Consider the following 16,196-nt stretch of genomic DNA (forward strand, 5'->3'; position numbering starts at 1 on the left):
AAAATCATATGATATATTAATTTTTAAGATATTATGATAAGGTAAAGTAACTGGGAGAAACAGCTGATTCAAAAAGATACAGAATTAATTAATTTTAGTTTTATGCCACCCATAGAAAAAGTGATTGTTTCAGTAAAAAGAAAGTCAACCTTAAAATTGAAAAATTTAAAGTAAGATTTATTATTATTTCCCTTTGTGATTTATTAAATATGTTGTGTCTGATATTAAAACTATTAATAGCCTGCTGACTAAAATAATGATATAATCAACTTACAAAAGTATAAATATATTTTTTTTAAGTTGCACTTTTTGCTAATGAATAAAATAAAATAAAAATGGCAGAAATAATATTAAACCACAAAATATTGTTCAATATTTATAATATATTTAATAGTTTATATGATTATATGAGAAGAAGAGTACTATAAACAATTAAACTCATCTCCTACTTTTTGAGTATGGTGTTGATTATATATTTTATATTCAAAAGAAGAATGTTCTTTGTCTATTAATTGTACTCAGTAATGCATTCATGATTTTATTGTTTAGTTGATACTTTTAAAAATTATTTAAACTTTTGTTAAGATGTAAAATAACCTGATAAAATTGGAGATAATTATAATTTTAAAGAATGTATTTAATATAAAAACTTTAATAGATAAATGTATTGTCTAATTATTAAAATAATAATTATTATATTATATAAGTTATAAATGAATAATATTACTATTATATATAATTTAAAATTATAGACACAAAAATACAGTAGAAAATGTACTTTTTAGACTACAAAACATACACAAAGATATTATAGTTTTTATCAATGTTTACGATTTCTTTTAATTTCAAATGAAATCTACACAATGATAACTTAATTACTTTACTTATCTGTCATCTTATAGTATAGATAATTTTAAACTTATCAAATTTAACAAAATAACAAAGTTTTTAAAAAATTTTTAAAAAGTCTAATAAATCTATGATATATCATATACCGTAATTTTATTTAACTATATAAGTGGCAAATAGTAATAAAAATATTTAAAATCTTATCAAAATCTAAATAATGTCAATTATAAAAATGTAATGATATTTATTTCCTTACAACTGATCAAAGTGAGTTGTAAATATGACCAACAAACTAAAAAAATTTTAGGTCATACAAAGATGATTCTCATACAAATTCTTCAAATAGAAAAAAAAAAATCTACCAAGTTTCAAAAAGTTGAACTTTATTATAAAATTATACATATATAGATAACAAATGACAAAAAAGGACATTCTTTACTATCATTAAATGATAGAATAAAATTTCTCCAATAAATGTGATAAAATTTTAATAAATTTCAAATGATACTACAAGTCTTTCTATATGTATAGACAAAAAAAAAATAATATAAATTTATTAGATATACCCTAACATAAAAGTGTAACTTAATAAAAACAATCGCAAATATATATGTCTCAATTAACTTTGAAAGATTTATTAAAATATTAACATTATTCGATGAAAAAAGAAAAATTATTTCTATTCTAAAAATATTTTGAAATTATTTTATTATCAAAATGGGTAATAAAAAGCAATAAAATGTGACATATTTATGGATACTTTTTTGTATGCCAACAAAATATATAACACTTAAAATGTTGAATTAAAAAAAAATATATTTTTAATACAAAAAGTAATAAATTTAAAAAAAAAAAAATATTTTAAATATATATAAATATAATTAATTTTATTTTTGTAATTTAGAAGTAGTAATATATCTAATCAAATAAAAATTTATATATAGGAAAATAAAGTAATATTAACTTTATTTTTAAAAAAAAAAACTTACGCTTAATTGTTGAAGGAATATTATATATTTTTATTTATCTTTATTAATTAAATTAAACTTTTATATTTAAATATTATTAAAAAGTAAACCAAATTTCTAACTCAAAAAATTTCTTTTTTTTTCGATTTTAAATATATTTCATTAGACCACTATCAAGTAGTAAGAAGTTTTTATTATTCTTATCTCAAGAAATGTATCATTTTCATTACTAACAACTATATAATCTTTAAAAAGACAAATTGATATTTTTGATAATAGTCCAAATTTTTTATTGGTAAAGTTATCATAAAAGTGTATTGTGGAAAATAAAAAAATTAAATGTTACAATTTTATGTATAATAATTTTTAAATACTGACATCTTCCTCAGACTATGATAAAATGTTTGCGATAAGACTATAACAATAATAAAAAAAAAAGTACAAAAATTGCAACATTTTCATTATTAGAATAATGATTAAATAAAAGAAGTATAAACCTGTTACATAATTCATGAATGAATATATTCTTTTTATTTTTTTTTTGCAGCTAACATGTCTTTAAACAAAGAACAAGTTGTGATAAATGGGATAGTGTGAAATGGCAAAAAGTTCAAGGAATGGGAAAAAAAAAATTGTTAAGGTCAAAATGAAAGAAAGTTAATGAAAAAGTTTAAATTAATAATATTATGTGTTAAATATGTAATGATAATATTTCTTTTAAAAAAAATGGCATTAAAATTAAAAGGAGAAATAGAAGTATAAATTTTTTTTTAAATTGCGCAAACATTTTTATACATGTATTTTTATAAGTAATTTTCATTTATTTTTATGATAACATTTTAAACTTATCTTTATAAAATATACTTTATATTGTATAAGATATAAATATTATTCATATAATAAATAGATAATGTAACATTTGTCTATTAAAGACAAAGAAAATAATGAATCATTAAATTCTATTTGTGAATAAAAGTCAAAATTATATTTTAAATTAACAAATATTTATATTATTTTATTAACAAAAAAAAAAAAAAAGATGATTCTTAAATATATTTAATAAATTTATTATTAAATATTAGTATTTATTTTTTTAATTAATAATCAACAAAAAAATATATTATAATATTGTGTTAAATACAATTAACAAATATAATCCTATAACAAAAAATAATAGTAGATAAAATAAAAGATCATTAATTTATAGAAAGAGTATAAAACTTGAACAGTTATTAATACAAAATATTTGCACTTTTAATTATGCAGTGAGTTTTTTTTTTATTGTAGTATGATTAAAAAGTTGTCAGTTAAATAGTATCATTATATTTTTAAACAAGAAATATATAAGTTTTACAAATATTTTAAACATTTTAAGGTATATAATAATCAAAATATACATACTAGTAATATAAACATTTTGTTGATAAATAAAAATCAAGATCTATTAAAACAATAAATATAATATTTACATATATATAAAATATTTTAAAAATATATTATTATTAAAAAAAAGTTGCACTTTATGAAAGGGAAATAAGATAGAGAAAATACCTGATTTATAGGAAATGATAATATATTACAACATCTTAAAATAATTTTTTATTATATATATATATATATATATATATTATCTTTAACAAAAATATGTCTATAGGTAAAAATAAGCTTATTAATTTTTAAGAATGTAGTTAACTAAGGTAACTATTAAGTTAGATAAAACTATATGAATAGAGCAATGTAATATGAACAGTCTAAATCTGTAAGTACAAGACATAATTTTTATATTTTAATGTAAAAATGTCATAGACGTTTGAACCTTAATATATTGTGTTGTATGTAAATGAATAGATTGAACGTAATGTAGTGTGAGAATGCCTAAAAGTGCATCTCATTAAATTTATTAGTATCCATTGATATAAAAAACCTTCAATAAAATTTGTAGCGTATTATTTAATATATAAGTAAAAATAAATAAAATTACTATATTAAGATATTTTATGAAAAAATTTAGTTTTTCATTATAAATAATATCGGCATATTCAATCACTCTACCGTAAAAAGTAATAATAATTTTTTTTTTCTTTATAGGTATATTAATATTCTCCATCATTTGACGGGGTTTATCAGAAGCTAGTCAGATTAATCAGACATCTCCTATATTAATTTAAAAATTTGCCCTAATTAATAATTAGCAACGGCATAATTAATGATATAAAAAGAACAAGAAATTTAAAAGAAAAAAAAAACGTTCAAATCTATCTTTTTATAAAGATTTTAATAAGAAACACTTTTTAATTGTGTCAATATGTTAAATTTTCAACCTTTTCAAAACGATGAATAAAAATTTCTTTTAAATAATTTTAATCGCATATATAGAAAAAAATTTTTTTTTTTTTCAATATTTGTCTAATATAATAATAATTAATATGTTGAAAAAAATATAGAAAAAAAAAGTTTTATAGACTATTCTAAAAAATAATAAAAATAAGAAAGATATAAATTTAATAATGGTAAAATATAAGATATAGTTATAATATATTACATGATAATTTTGTATTTAAATTATATAAAAAAGGTTATACTTTTATATCGATATATAAATGGCATAGGTGGTACCTCTTATAATGCTATTATTCATAATATTAATATTGATGAAAAAAAAAATAATAAAAGTATACTGAAATCATATAGAAATTGATTCATATATTGATATATTTTATAGATATTAATTTATGATATATCAAATTTGTGATGAAAATTAATATTATTTGTGATAAATAGTTTTACTTTAAATTACATTAGCTTAATGAATATATACATTTTTATTTTTATTTATTTAGTTAAAATATTAATTTACTTTAATAAACAACCATATATATATAATATCATTTATCATTAGAAAAAAAAAGAAAACAAATGTCTGGAATAATTATAATAAAATAATTTATACCACAAAAATGATACCTATTTATTTGTACATTTAAAAATACATTGTCTAAGTCTGGATATATAATAGTGTTAACAAAAGAAACATTTCCATTCTACATATATTGTTTCTTTATTTCTAACAAAAAAAAAGAAGTTATTATTTTGATTAGTAATATATATTTTTGTATGTTCAATAAATTTAATATGAACTAAAAGTATTTTCAAGCTAAAATATTACTCCAGAAGATATATATATATTATTTCAAGGTTATTAATTTTGCAAAATGAATAAACGTTCGCAAAATGTAACTGATTAAAAGGTTGTAAATAAAATTAAAAGAAGGAAATAAAAGGCAAATGACACAAATCAGTTAGCAGAATTTTATAAAAATTTTTATATATTTAATAAATTTTTTTACGCCAAAATTTTAAATATATATTTTTTTTATTATCTTACTGAAAAATTTTCTACCATCTTCTAAAATAAATCATTTCTCTTTCTTTTTTTTTAAATAATATAAATTATTAGAAAAAAAAATTATTTCATTTTTTTTAAATAGAAAAATATACAATAATAAAAGTACATTTATAAAAATTGTAATATTGTCAAAAAAATTTTTAGCTAAGAAATTAAAATAAATTAAGCTTCATAATAATGATTTTGTCTTTTATTTTAAATAATATATTTTTCTGTCTAGACCTATTGTTAATAGCATTAGAATTACTATTAAATAGACCTAAACGAATCTCCTCTTTCAATGATAAATTTGTCTCTTGTCAAAATGAGCAGGCAATTATAAAAATTCACTTAAAAATGAAAACTAAACAGTACTATAAAAATAGATTTTATATAATAAAATTTTTTCAATATCTTCATAAAATAAGAAAGTTTTCAATTCCATGTAGATGTCAATAAATATAAAAGAGTAAACTTTTATTATTTGATACGTTGTTTTTAAAAAAGTATAAAAAGGTAAATGAGTTTTTAAATATATTTTACAAATATATATATACCTTTTTTTCTATAATAAAATAAATATAAAAAAGATTTTTAAAAGTAACAAAAAAAAATTACTAAAAAAGGGAATATAATACATTCAAATATTTGTATATTTATTTTAAATATCATTTAATTAGTAAAAATTTTAATATCTATATCTCATTTATCATTATTTGAAATGATAGATCAAATTTTTTTTTATATTGAGTAAAATTAATAAGTAAACAAAAAATGATTTTAATATAGATAAATAAAAGTGAAAACGCCTTTTAATACATTGAAAAAATTTTTTTTTTTTTATAAATTTTTATCTTAAAATCTATCTTGATTATAATACCAAAATAGACTATATTTATATTTTTGGATTTGAAAAGGTCTAATCGTTCAAATTTTAATTGTGTGAAACTTTGAAATTTTGATTAAACAAAGATTGTTTGTTAGCAAGAAAAATGAATAAATTTTTAAAAATATAATATTTATCCGTTACATTTTGGTTACATAAAAAGAAAATATTTGTTAAATTGTGTAATCAAAATTATTTAATAATAAATATTGAATCAAGCGTAGTGTCGGGGTCTCTTTGTTGTATGCAAACTTTTTAATTTTTTTTTTTTTTTGTAAAAATTTTATCCAAAAAAATTTTTTTTTGATAATGTTTTTAATCAGGGAATTTTTAATATTTTATTAATATATATAAATAAAATAAAAAAAGAAAATAACTTTTTTTTTTTCTAAAAAGTTAAAAATAATATGAATATGTATATTTTGATATAAAAAAAATATTTATATGTACCTAGGTAATTAAAATAAAAAAATTTTAGATCAAATACTGATAAATATATACATATAATGGCATCATATTTATTAACAAAATATACAATTTTACTTAATTTTATTCTAATATTATTTAATTAACATTTATATAAAAAATCATTATATACAACAATTAAATAAAATGAATAAATTTTTAGTCTGCATCTAATTAAGATTTTAAATTTTAAAAGTTTATTTACGATAGTTTAAATAATGTTAATATTGTAAATTCTTAATGTCTAAAGAAATTGTAGGAAAAAAAATTAAAAAGTTTGGATTCTTTTACATATTTATGATATTTGACAAAAAAAAAAAAAATTAATCGTTTATATTTTAAACAGTCAAAAAAAAGAGTGGCCCTTTCTCTACATTTTTATTTAAATATTTCAAATATGTCGCGCAATAACTAGAGAAAAAATATAAACAATATCTGTTCATTGAATTCTCTCAGAATTTACAAAAATATAACTATTATTTGAATAAAAGAATATTATGTTTCTAATGTAATATAAAGAACTATTTTTTTTTTCAAGTATAAAAGAGATATCTTCAAGGAATCTTTTTTTTTTCTAAGATTCATCATATTTTTTTTAATATACATATTAAAAAATTGTTCATTTTATGTTATTATTTGTATATGAATATTGTAATGTTTTATCAAACATTTTATAACAAAAGATAATTTAAAATATGACATTGAAAAAAAATGTCAATAATGTAGGTACAAAGCCTTTAATAACTTTAAAAGTGAAAATTTTTATTATGAATAGTCTGTCAGTATGTGAAACTTTGATAGTGAATTGTAAGAAAGGGTTATATTCAAATTTTAATTCATAAAAAAAAAAATAATGTTGCACTTTTAGTGATCAGCTAGTTTTGTATATGTTAGAAATTTATGTTCGTGACAACGATTTATTTCTTTTTTTTTTGTTTGTAAGTTTATCAAAAAAAAAGAAAAAAGAAATTTGATAAAAGATATTTATTTTTACTTGATGATATTTTAATTATTTATATTTTTTATGGTTTAATTTTTTTTTATACTAAATAGTAAAAAAAAATAAAACATTTCTTTTATCAGATAAAATTTAATAATTTAAAAGTTAAAATTTACATTTTTGATAACTAACTTTATTAAAACTTTTCTTATGATAAATTTTATATTAGATAAAGTAAATAAATAATGTTAATTGAAAGCCTGAAACTAGTATTAATTTTTATAATAGTATTTTATCAAATCTAATGTACTTCTATTTAACATTGAAAAAATAAGTCTTAAAATTTTTATTTTCCTGCAAAAAAGCTATATAAATGGTTAGGGAAAAAAAAATAATAATTGAATATATGTACTCTTGATTTTTGTTTATCTATTTAAAACCAGTACTTATAAATCTATTTTACAATCTAAATGTATATATGTTGTCTAATAGACTCAATATAAATTTACTAAATAAGATACGGAAAAAATTAAATTTATAAATAAATTGCACTTTTTTTATATATAAAATTGTTTTAAAAAAATTTCTTAAAGTATCATTTTAATTAAAAATTTGTTTTATCAATTTAAGATTAGAAATAAACTATTTTTATGATAAAAGTTAGAAAAATTTTTAAAGAATTAACTTAAAATTTTAAAGTTTTTTTTAACTACATAAAGTTAATTGTAAAAAAAAAAATAACCCGACTACAAAAATGTTAGAATAAATGTTTAGTATATTAAAATAAAAATATTATGTCAAAAAACATTTGATTATTTTATTTTTATCATAACATGAAAATAGTTTTGCATATTAAAAATAGCTTTATAGTATTAAAGTCTAAAATTAAAGATAATTTGTCTTGTTTTTTTTTTTGTTATGAGATAATTGTATTTTTTTAATATTAAACTTTTTATTGTATGGTGTTAAAAAGAATTTATTAAAAAAATTGTAGATGAAGTTAGTCAAAATACAGAGTGTCCCCAAAGTATCAATATAATATGACTAGTTTAATTTTTTTTTTATATATATATAAATAAATTATATTAAACAAAAGCACTTCAACAACAAAAGATAGAAATTTAAAAATGATCACAAGTCAAAAACGTTTCACTATACCCATATGATAAATAAAAAATTTTTATGAAATAATTAAAAGATGGGAAAAAAAATTATATTAAAGCAACTTATACATTGTTTTTTTTTTAAATTTATTGTTTTTGTTAAACATTTTGTATGGTTAAAAGTACATTATAACTCTAATTAAATAGCTCATATATACATATATATATATTATAAAACATATACATTTTTGTTATATTTTTTTTGGTGTCAATTTAATAAAATAAAAACAATTTCCAGATAAAATAAATTTTATCTAATTAATTTTTCCTTTTTACATAGAATTTGAAATTTTACAAAATAACTATTATACATTAGAATAAAGATTTACCATTAAAAAATTTATAAAGTTCAAAAAATTTTCTTTTTCAATAAAGTTATATCAACTTTCCTACAATCCTCCTAAAATATCAATTTCCTTTAAATTAATAAAAAATTCTAAACATAAAATTTATATTATAATAACTATATAATCGTTTATTTTTAAAAACAAAATTTTTTCTACCATATAAAATTATTATTTTAAATATAAAAGTTGTTTTTTTTTTTAATTTTCCACATTAATTAACGCATATAGGAAAAAAAACATAAAGTTCATTTATAAATTGTTATATCATTTCATAAAATAGAATAATCGTTTATCTAAATAGTTGATGAGCCTATACAGCTGACTAAGAAATAACAATCATTTCTTCAATTAAATTTATCATATGCCATTTTAATTTTTTTATCAAAATCAAATAAATTATTAAAAATAACTTAATATAATTATAAAAAAAATTTTTTTGTTTTATTTACAAATAAAAGAATTTAATGATTTTACTTTTTTAAATAAATAAATGAATATGTATAATAAAGTTATATTTATAATATTACTTTATTATGTATCCATAGTAACAAAACTTTAAAAGTTAAATAAATTTGGTAATCATGAAATGTTTCAATAAAAATATTATTATTTATATATTTATTATAATATTTAATTATATTTGATATAATTATGGAAAACAATATTGATAAAACTGACCTTCCAGAGGTACCATTTCGTAAATCAACTCTAAAAGTTAATCTAAATGAAGAAAAAGTATCATCTACTCCAATGAAAAAATTAATGAAACCACATTTAAAAAAAAAGACAATAAATAGTGGACATAAACAAAATAACAAAAATATTGAGACTAAAAATTTAACAAAAAAAAATGAATTAACAAAAAATAAAATTGGTTCAAAAAAAGATGGTGCATCAAAAATAGTATCACTTTCTAAAAAAAATGAACAAGTAAGTAACAATATTTTTTAATAATTTTTAAAATATTATATAAGCTTTTAAAAAAAATTGATTCATCTGAAAAAAAAATAAACATTCTTAATGAAGATCGTTATAAACTTGAGAAAGAGAAAGAACTTATTTCAACTAATTGGGAACGTGGGAAATCTATTATTTATGAAGAGCAAAGTAACATCATTGAACTTCATAAAAAGTTACATCGAATGAAGGCTGCTCATGTTGAACATATACTTAATTTGCAAAAAAAAATTCGTTCTTTGAGTTTAAAGTCAGAGATATATGTATCATCAACTACACAGACTGAAAATAAACTTTTAGAGGGTATCAAAGATTATAAAGATGAGGAAGTTCAAACAGTAGAAGAAATTAATCCAAGCACAATTCATACAATATTAAGAAGTAATGATACAAAATTAATGGAAATTATTACAAAGAATGAAAGAGAAAAAATGCAAATGCAATCTGATTATAAATTTAATATGACACAATTAGAAGAGAATTTAAAAAAAGCACAAGACATGAAATTAAGAATGTTTAAAAATGAAAAAGATATTTATATAGAAGAAATATGTGCAAATCATGGTGCAGCAATAAATAATGTTGAAAAAGAAAAAGAAGATTTACATCTTGAGTTAAGTGATCAAATAAGTCAATTACAGGTAATATAATAATAAAAAAAATTTTTTAATTATCATGTTGACAGATTCGATTATATGAATTGACGGAGGAATTAAAAGAAAAGAATGAACAAAATGAGTTATTAAAAAAAGAAACTATTCTTATGAATGAAAAAATGGAAGAGACTAAAAATGAAAAAGAAAAATTAGAAGAAATCAAAAAATCAGAGATGATAAATGAAGCCTTGCTGAAAGTATGTTTTTAATTTATTATATAATAAACTTGCACTTTTTTAGAAAGAAAGAAATTATGTTTCTAGTTTAAAAAAACAAGTCTCTTCACAAAAAGATATCATCAACATTGTATTGGGTGAATTTCGAAAGGTTTGTTCTTTATTTTAAAATAATTTTATATGAATATCTTTCATTTAGCTTGAATTGGAAAGAGATTCATTAATTGCTGAATTTGAAAAATGTATTAATGCATCTAATACAATGGTAAAACAAAAAAGATATTTATTAAATTTAAAAATGACTAAAACATTTAATGATCTTTTAAAATTAAAAAAAGAAAAAAATCTTTAAGAATACTTTATTTTCCTATTTTTTTAAATAAGACCGTAAAATATATTAATTTAATAACAACAAAAAAACTATTTTCTATACAATAACAACGACTTTGAAAAAAATATATGGTTCAATTTTTCTAGCTCTAATCATATCATCTGCAATATTGAAAGAAATCTAAATCAATAAAAATTTGTTCATTTAAATTAATTTCTTAATTTATACCACCAAAATTAATCATATATAAAAATCCTAATAAACTATTATTCATTATCTAAACCTATTTTGTTTTTTAAGAACTGTAATGCAATACTTTAGGATCAATATCCAATTCTTCTGCAATTCGATCCGTTAAAAAACGATTAATGTCAAATGGAGTGAAATTAGTATTATCAACTGGTTTTGTTTTTAATATATAAATATTATTATCTTTTTTACCATTAGAATCAAGGTTAAAAGATTTCCAGTCATTTTGAAGAAATGCTACTTCTTCAAGATTTGGTGGTTTTGAAGTGGCAATTTTTTGAATTTCTGAAACTTTTTTATGAAATACTTTAACACTTTTTTTTGAGATTTTTGGTGATGATGTAAATTTGTATGTCTTCATTCTATAAAAATAAATAAAACATATATTTTTTTATTTTATAACATACCCAGAAATATTTGAGAAATTGATGTCATTTGATTTATCATTTTTAAATATATCATTGCCAAATTTACTGATTACTATTGGTTTTGGTGAAATATTATTTTTTTTAACATTTTGTGAATTACCCATACAAATTGTTTTATTTAATCCTGATGTAACACTAGTTAAAGTGACTGGAGTTTGAGCAATTTTATGAAGGGACAAGAATGGTGCCATGTTAAAAAACAACTATACCAATTTCTATAAAGTATTATAATAGTTTATAAAGCAATAAAAATTTACAACTTTAAAAATAAATTAATACAATAAAAAGACTAAATTACAAAGTAGTTCATCAAACTATCGTTTTATGTTTTATTGATATCTAAACTTCATATAATCTCAACTTTTATTTCCTCATAAAATTAAGATTAAAAAACTACAACATTATAGTGAACAAATAGTTGCAATATTCTAACTTTGTTGTTCCATCGTATCTTAAAACAATCTCTTCTTTTAAACAAAGATGCGCTCTACAACGACAATGCAAAGATCAACACTGATCCCCAAGAAACGAGGTATATTGATATTAAGACTTTCAATAATTAATATATAAACTAAAGAGCAATTAAATAATCATTTAAGAAGATGTTAGTTAACTTTACTAAAATTTTAATATTAATATTTTTTTTTTTAAAATATAACATATATATAACCATACATTCGTCAACGTGATTCAAAAAAAAAAAAAGTTTCAAAGATTTAGGAGCAACTTATTTTAAAATGTTATCATATCATATAAACAAGTAATTGTGATAAACGCATTTAAACATGCGGAAATAAATTTGTAATACATCCTATTATAAATAATACGGCGACCTAAGTATTATAAAAATATTAACATTTTAAAACAAGATGGGACTGACTACAGAAACGATTTGAAATGTCTCAATAACCATCATTAATAGTTTATAGATCGTGCTAAGAACTTCAATTGGAAAAAGGAACTCCCCCAAATTAGATTTTAAAAAATATAACGTTATTATAAAAATAGAAAATTTAAGCATACGATTTTATCGAAAAAAAATTGTATAAAAAACAACTATTTATATTTATTGTTATCCAACACATATATATATATGCTAATAGTAATCTAATGGTGTCCAGAAACATCAATTTCTCCCTCCTTCTTGAGTGGGTTGTATTTCTTGAAATAAAGAGCATCTTGGACTTTTTGTCTATAACCATAGAATTTTTCAACTTCATGATGATGTGCATTCTCAACAGCTTGAGCATATTGAATCTTGTGTCGTGGTTTAACTAAAATAAAATAATAATAAATTGTAAAAATATTTTTAAAATACTTACTTGGTAAAACAAATTTTATGACACCATAAACAATAAGACCAGAATAGAGAAAATTACGGAAGATTGGCATATATTTCCATGAATATCTCCATGACCACATACGGAACTTGAAATAAAAAAATTATTAAGATTAAAAATTACTTACCCATTCAGCTGCAGTAAAAGGTCTTGCTGGCATACGATTAGCTATAACTTTTGATTCTGGAATTGGAGCATTTGGAGAGGCTAATGTTATAGCAGCTCCTTTTAAGGTTTCCCCTGTAAATTTAAGTGTATCAACGATTCTGGATACAACCATTACTAAAGATACTTTAAAATATTAATATTATTTATACAAAAAAAAACCAAAAATCATAATTATAAGATGATAAAGTAATGTTAAAAAAAATATACAAATGCAATCAATATTTTCTTATAAATTTTTGGCAAAAAAGCTACCACCAATTAAAAGCATAAAAATATTGTCATAAATTTAATTGATCTGGTAAAAATTATCAAGAAACAAAACCAAAAGCACAAAGAAAATTCTTGGAAAATTTTTTCATTCCGACATTTTACCAACATCGTCTACGACATGTCGCTTTGGAATATTGTATATCAATTAAAAAGCTAATTGATAGAGCGTAATTTTTTTAAGAATGGTACAACATATTCTTATGAATATTTCTCTACATTGATTCATGGAAATATTTATTTATTTCACATTTAAATAAATGAAACTAATTCTCATAATAGTTTAAAAACTTTTAGATACTCCCACAGAGATATTTTTGTGTATTTGAATTTCGTTTATCCATAAAACTTATCACAATTGAATGCATTATTTTTTATAACTTATTATTTTTAGGACATTTGTCTTCAACATTTATGACACATACTTTTTGGTTTAAATTCCGAAAGCAAACTGCTATCTATATTTGGCCGATTATAGCTGGTACTTTGATAGGAATTGATTGGTTTCATACTTATCAGTGGAAAGCAAACGGCAAAAAATCTATTCTCGACGAGCTATTATTAGACGGGGAAGGTCCAACATCATCAAAATTATAATACAAAATGGGAACTTTTACTTTATCATATACCCTTAGAAACGTTTTTATTAAACACAAAGATCAATGGATTATTTTTGCTATGTGTTGTTATTTTGGTAAGTTAAAATCTTCATACTTCTAATGTAGCTTTTTTTAAAGGTAGTTGTTATGAAAGGCAATGCTATCATAAAGCCAGTATGATGAAAGGCCATAGTAAGATGTTTGAACATGTATCTTCTGCCATTCCAAGAAACATTGATCCATGGAAATATTAAATTAGCTTATAGTTGAAATAATCATACATTAAAATTAAAAAATAATGTTTTTTTTTTGATTATTATCAAAATAAAATTTAGTTGTGTTGAAAAAAAATTTACAATGGTCGTTATCCTCTTTTATTTTTACTTACTTTTATTAGTACATATTTTGTTCTAGTTTTTTTTAGATGGTACGTTTAAATGAAGATCTCATATTTAACGGTTTCTCAAGGATTAACCCTTGTCGTCAGAGGGAACTTCAGCTTCGTCGAATGACAATAACAGAATTAGCTGATTTGGGATGTACAAAAGATGCCTACGATTGTATTGATTTTTCAATTAACAGTATTGTAAAACTTGAAAACTTTCCAAGATTAAATAATCTAAAGACTCTCATTTTGCATGATAACAGGGTTAAGTATATAGCAGATGACATTGGAGAAAAACTTCCAAATTTGGAGGTTTTAATGTTGACAAATAATTTATTAGCTGAATTAGGAGATATAAACCCTTTAGCTAAATGTAAGAAACTACGTGTTTTACATTTAATGGGAAATCCATGTTCATACAAAAAAAATTATAAATTGTATCTTATCTATAAAATTAGATCACTTAGGGTGTTAGATTGTAAAATTATTCGCCAAAAAGATAGAGTTGAAGCAGATAAATTATTTAAAGGAAAGAAAAACTTAGTTAATATAAAAGAATTTGTTCAATATAGTAGTGCTGTTCAAAATATGGAAGAAAAGATAAATATTGATGTTCAATTACAACGTTTCCCTAAAGAAGTAGAGGAACAATTGCGTCTATCCCTCAAAAATGCTAAAACTCTAGCTGAGTTGGAGGCCATCGAGAAGTCATTGACGTTATAAGTAATTTAATTTATTGTGATTTGTGTTTTTTTTTTTGTTGAGTCAAGTAAATTTAAGACATACAATACATTTCTGGTACTCCATTTGATTTAATATAAGATGTTTTACAAAAATTATTATACTTGAAAACTTAAGTCACAAGACAATATAGTTTTAGAATTAGCAATAAAACAAGTTTGAATTAAAATTTATGATCAACATTTATAATACTTTTCTTTGTAAAGAACATTGTCCATTCATTTATTGATGTCTTTCATATTCTATTTATATTCAATACTTAATTGTATACAATAATTTCAAAATTTATTTTTACCTGTTATTTACACAAAAAAAATATAAATTAACTTGTAATAAGTATAATAATTCAAAAACTTTCTAATAAATAAATTAACACTTATTGTTATTAATCATTTATTTAAGTTAAGTTTTATAACATGATATTCAGTTTCACGGATTATTACTTAAAAAGTATTAAAGTAGATTAATTATATGGTGCCATAAAATATAATGATATTATATTTCATAACTATAAAACTTGCTAGTATAAATTTAAATTGTCTTCTGCTTGTCACATATTTTTTAATTAAATAAAATTTTTTAACATTTTATAACATTATTACAAATTATAATGTTATATAAATAAAGAAGAACTTTTATTGATAGATAAAAAAAATATTAATTTAGTGTTAATTTACATAATATTGTTGTAAAATATTTTATGTTATAAATTATCTCATAAAATTAAAAATTATTAGAAATTTTTTTCATAAAAATAATGTATTAATAATAAAATTTTTTGGAAAAAAGAATATTAAACTGTTAATCAAAAAGTTTATTAATCTTAGCAACAAAATCAACAAATTAACTATAATAAAAAAAAACAATTATATATAAAAACAAATATTATACATCAT

The 16,196-nt window shown here is 19.5% G+C and overlaps 5 protein-coding genes across 5 annotated transcripts; 3 read left to right on the plus strand and 2 right to left on the minus strand.

Moving 5' to 3' along the window:
- Window positions 1–9,654: 9,654 nt before the first annotated feature.
- On the plus strand, window positions 9,655–11,144 carry SRAE_1000156600 (Hypothetical protein; the record flags this gene model as incomplete). Its single annotated transcript, XM_024648537.1, has 5 exons — window positions 9,655–9,933; window positions 9,978–10,601; window positions 10,646–10,813; window positions 10,857–10,943; window positions 10,992–11,144. 5 exons carry the CDS (start codon window positions 9,655–9,657, stop codon window positions 11,142–11,144), a joined length of 1,311 nt encoding a protein of 436 aa, XP_024502505.1.
- Window positions 11,145–11,418: 274 nt separating this feature from the next.
- SRAE_1000156700 (Hypothetical protein) lies at window positions 11,419–11,991 on the minus strand (the record flags this gene model as incomplete). The annotated part of the gene is made up of 2 exons (XM_024648538.1): window positions 11,419–11,734; window positions 11,780–11,991. The coding sequence occupies 2 exons, from the start codon at window positions 11,989–11,991 to the stop codon at window positions 11,419–11,421; spliced, it is 528 nt and encodes a 175-aa protein (XP_024502506.1).
- Window positions 11,992–12,907: 916 nt separating this feature from the next.
- On the minus strand, window positions 12,908–14,085 carry SRAE_1000156800 (Hypothetical protein; the record flags this gene model as incomplete). Its single annotated transcript, XM_024648539.1, has 4 exons — window positions 12,908–13,074; window positions 13,123–13,228; window positions 13,268–13,431; window positions 14,001–14,085. The coding sequence occupies 4 exons, from the start codon at window positions 14,083–14,085 to the stop codon at window positions 12,908–12,910; spliced, it is 522 nt and encodes a 173-aa protein (XP_024502507.1).
- A 93-nt stretch (window positions 14,086–14,178) lies between these two features.
- Window positions 14,179–14,428, plus strand: SRAE_1000156900 (Hypothetical protein; the record flags this gene model as incomplete). Its single annotated transcript, XM_024648540.1, has 2 exons — window positions 14,179–14,269; window positions 14,313–14,428. 2 exons carry the CDS (start codon window positions 14,179–14,181, stop codon window positions 14,426–14,428), a joined length of 207 nt encoding a protein of 68 aa, XP_024502508.1.
- Window positions 14,429–14,598: 170 nt separating this feature from the next.
- On the plus strand, window positions 14,599–15,282 carry SRAE_1000157000 (U2 small nuclear ribonucleoprotein A'; the record flags this gene model as incomplete). Its single annotated transcript, XM_024648542.1, has 1 exon — window positions 14,599–15,282. One exon carries the CDS (start codon window positions 14,599–14,601, stop codon window positions 15,280–15,282), a length of 684 nt encoding a protein of 227 aa, XP_024502509.1.
- Between the last annotated feature and the right edge of the window lie 914 nt (window positions 15,283–16,196).

This window comes from Strongyloides ratti, assembly GCF_001040885.1.
Source record: "Strongyloides ratti genome assembly S_ratti_ED321, chromosome : 1".
NCBI classification, from domain to species: domain Eukaryota; kingdom Metazoa; phylum Nematoda; class Chromadorea; order Rhabditida; family Strongyloididae; genus Strongyloides; species Strongyloides ratti.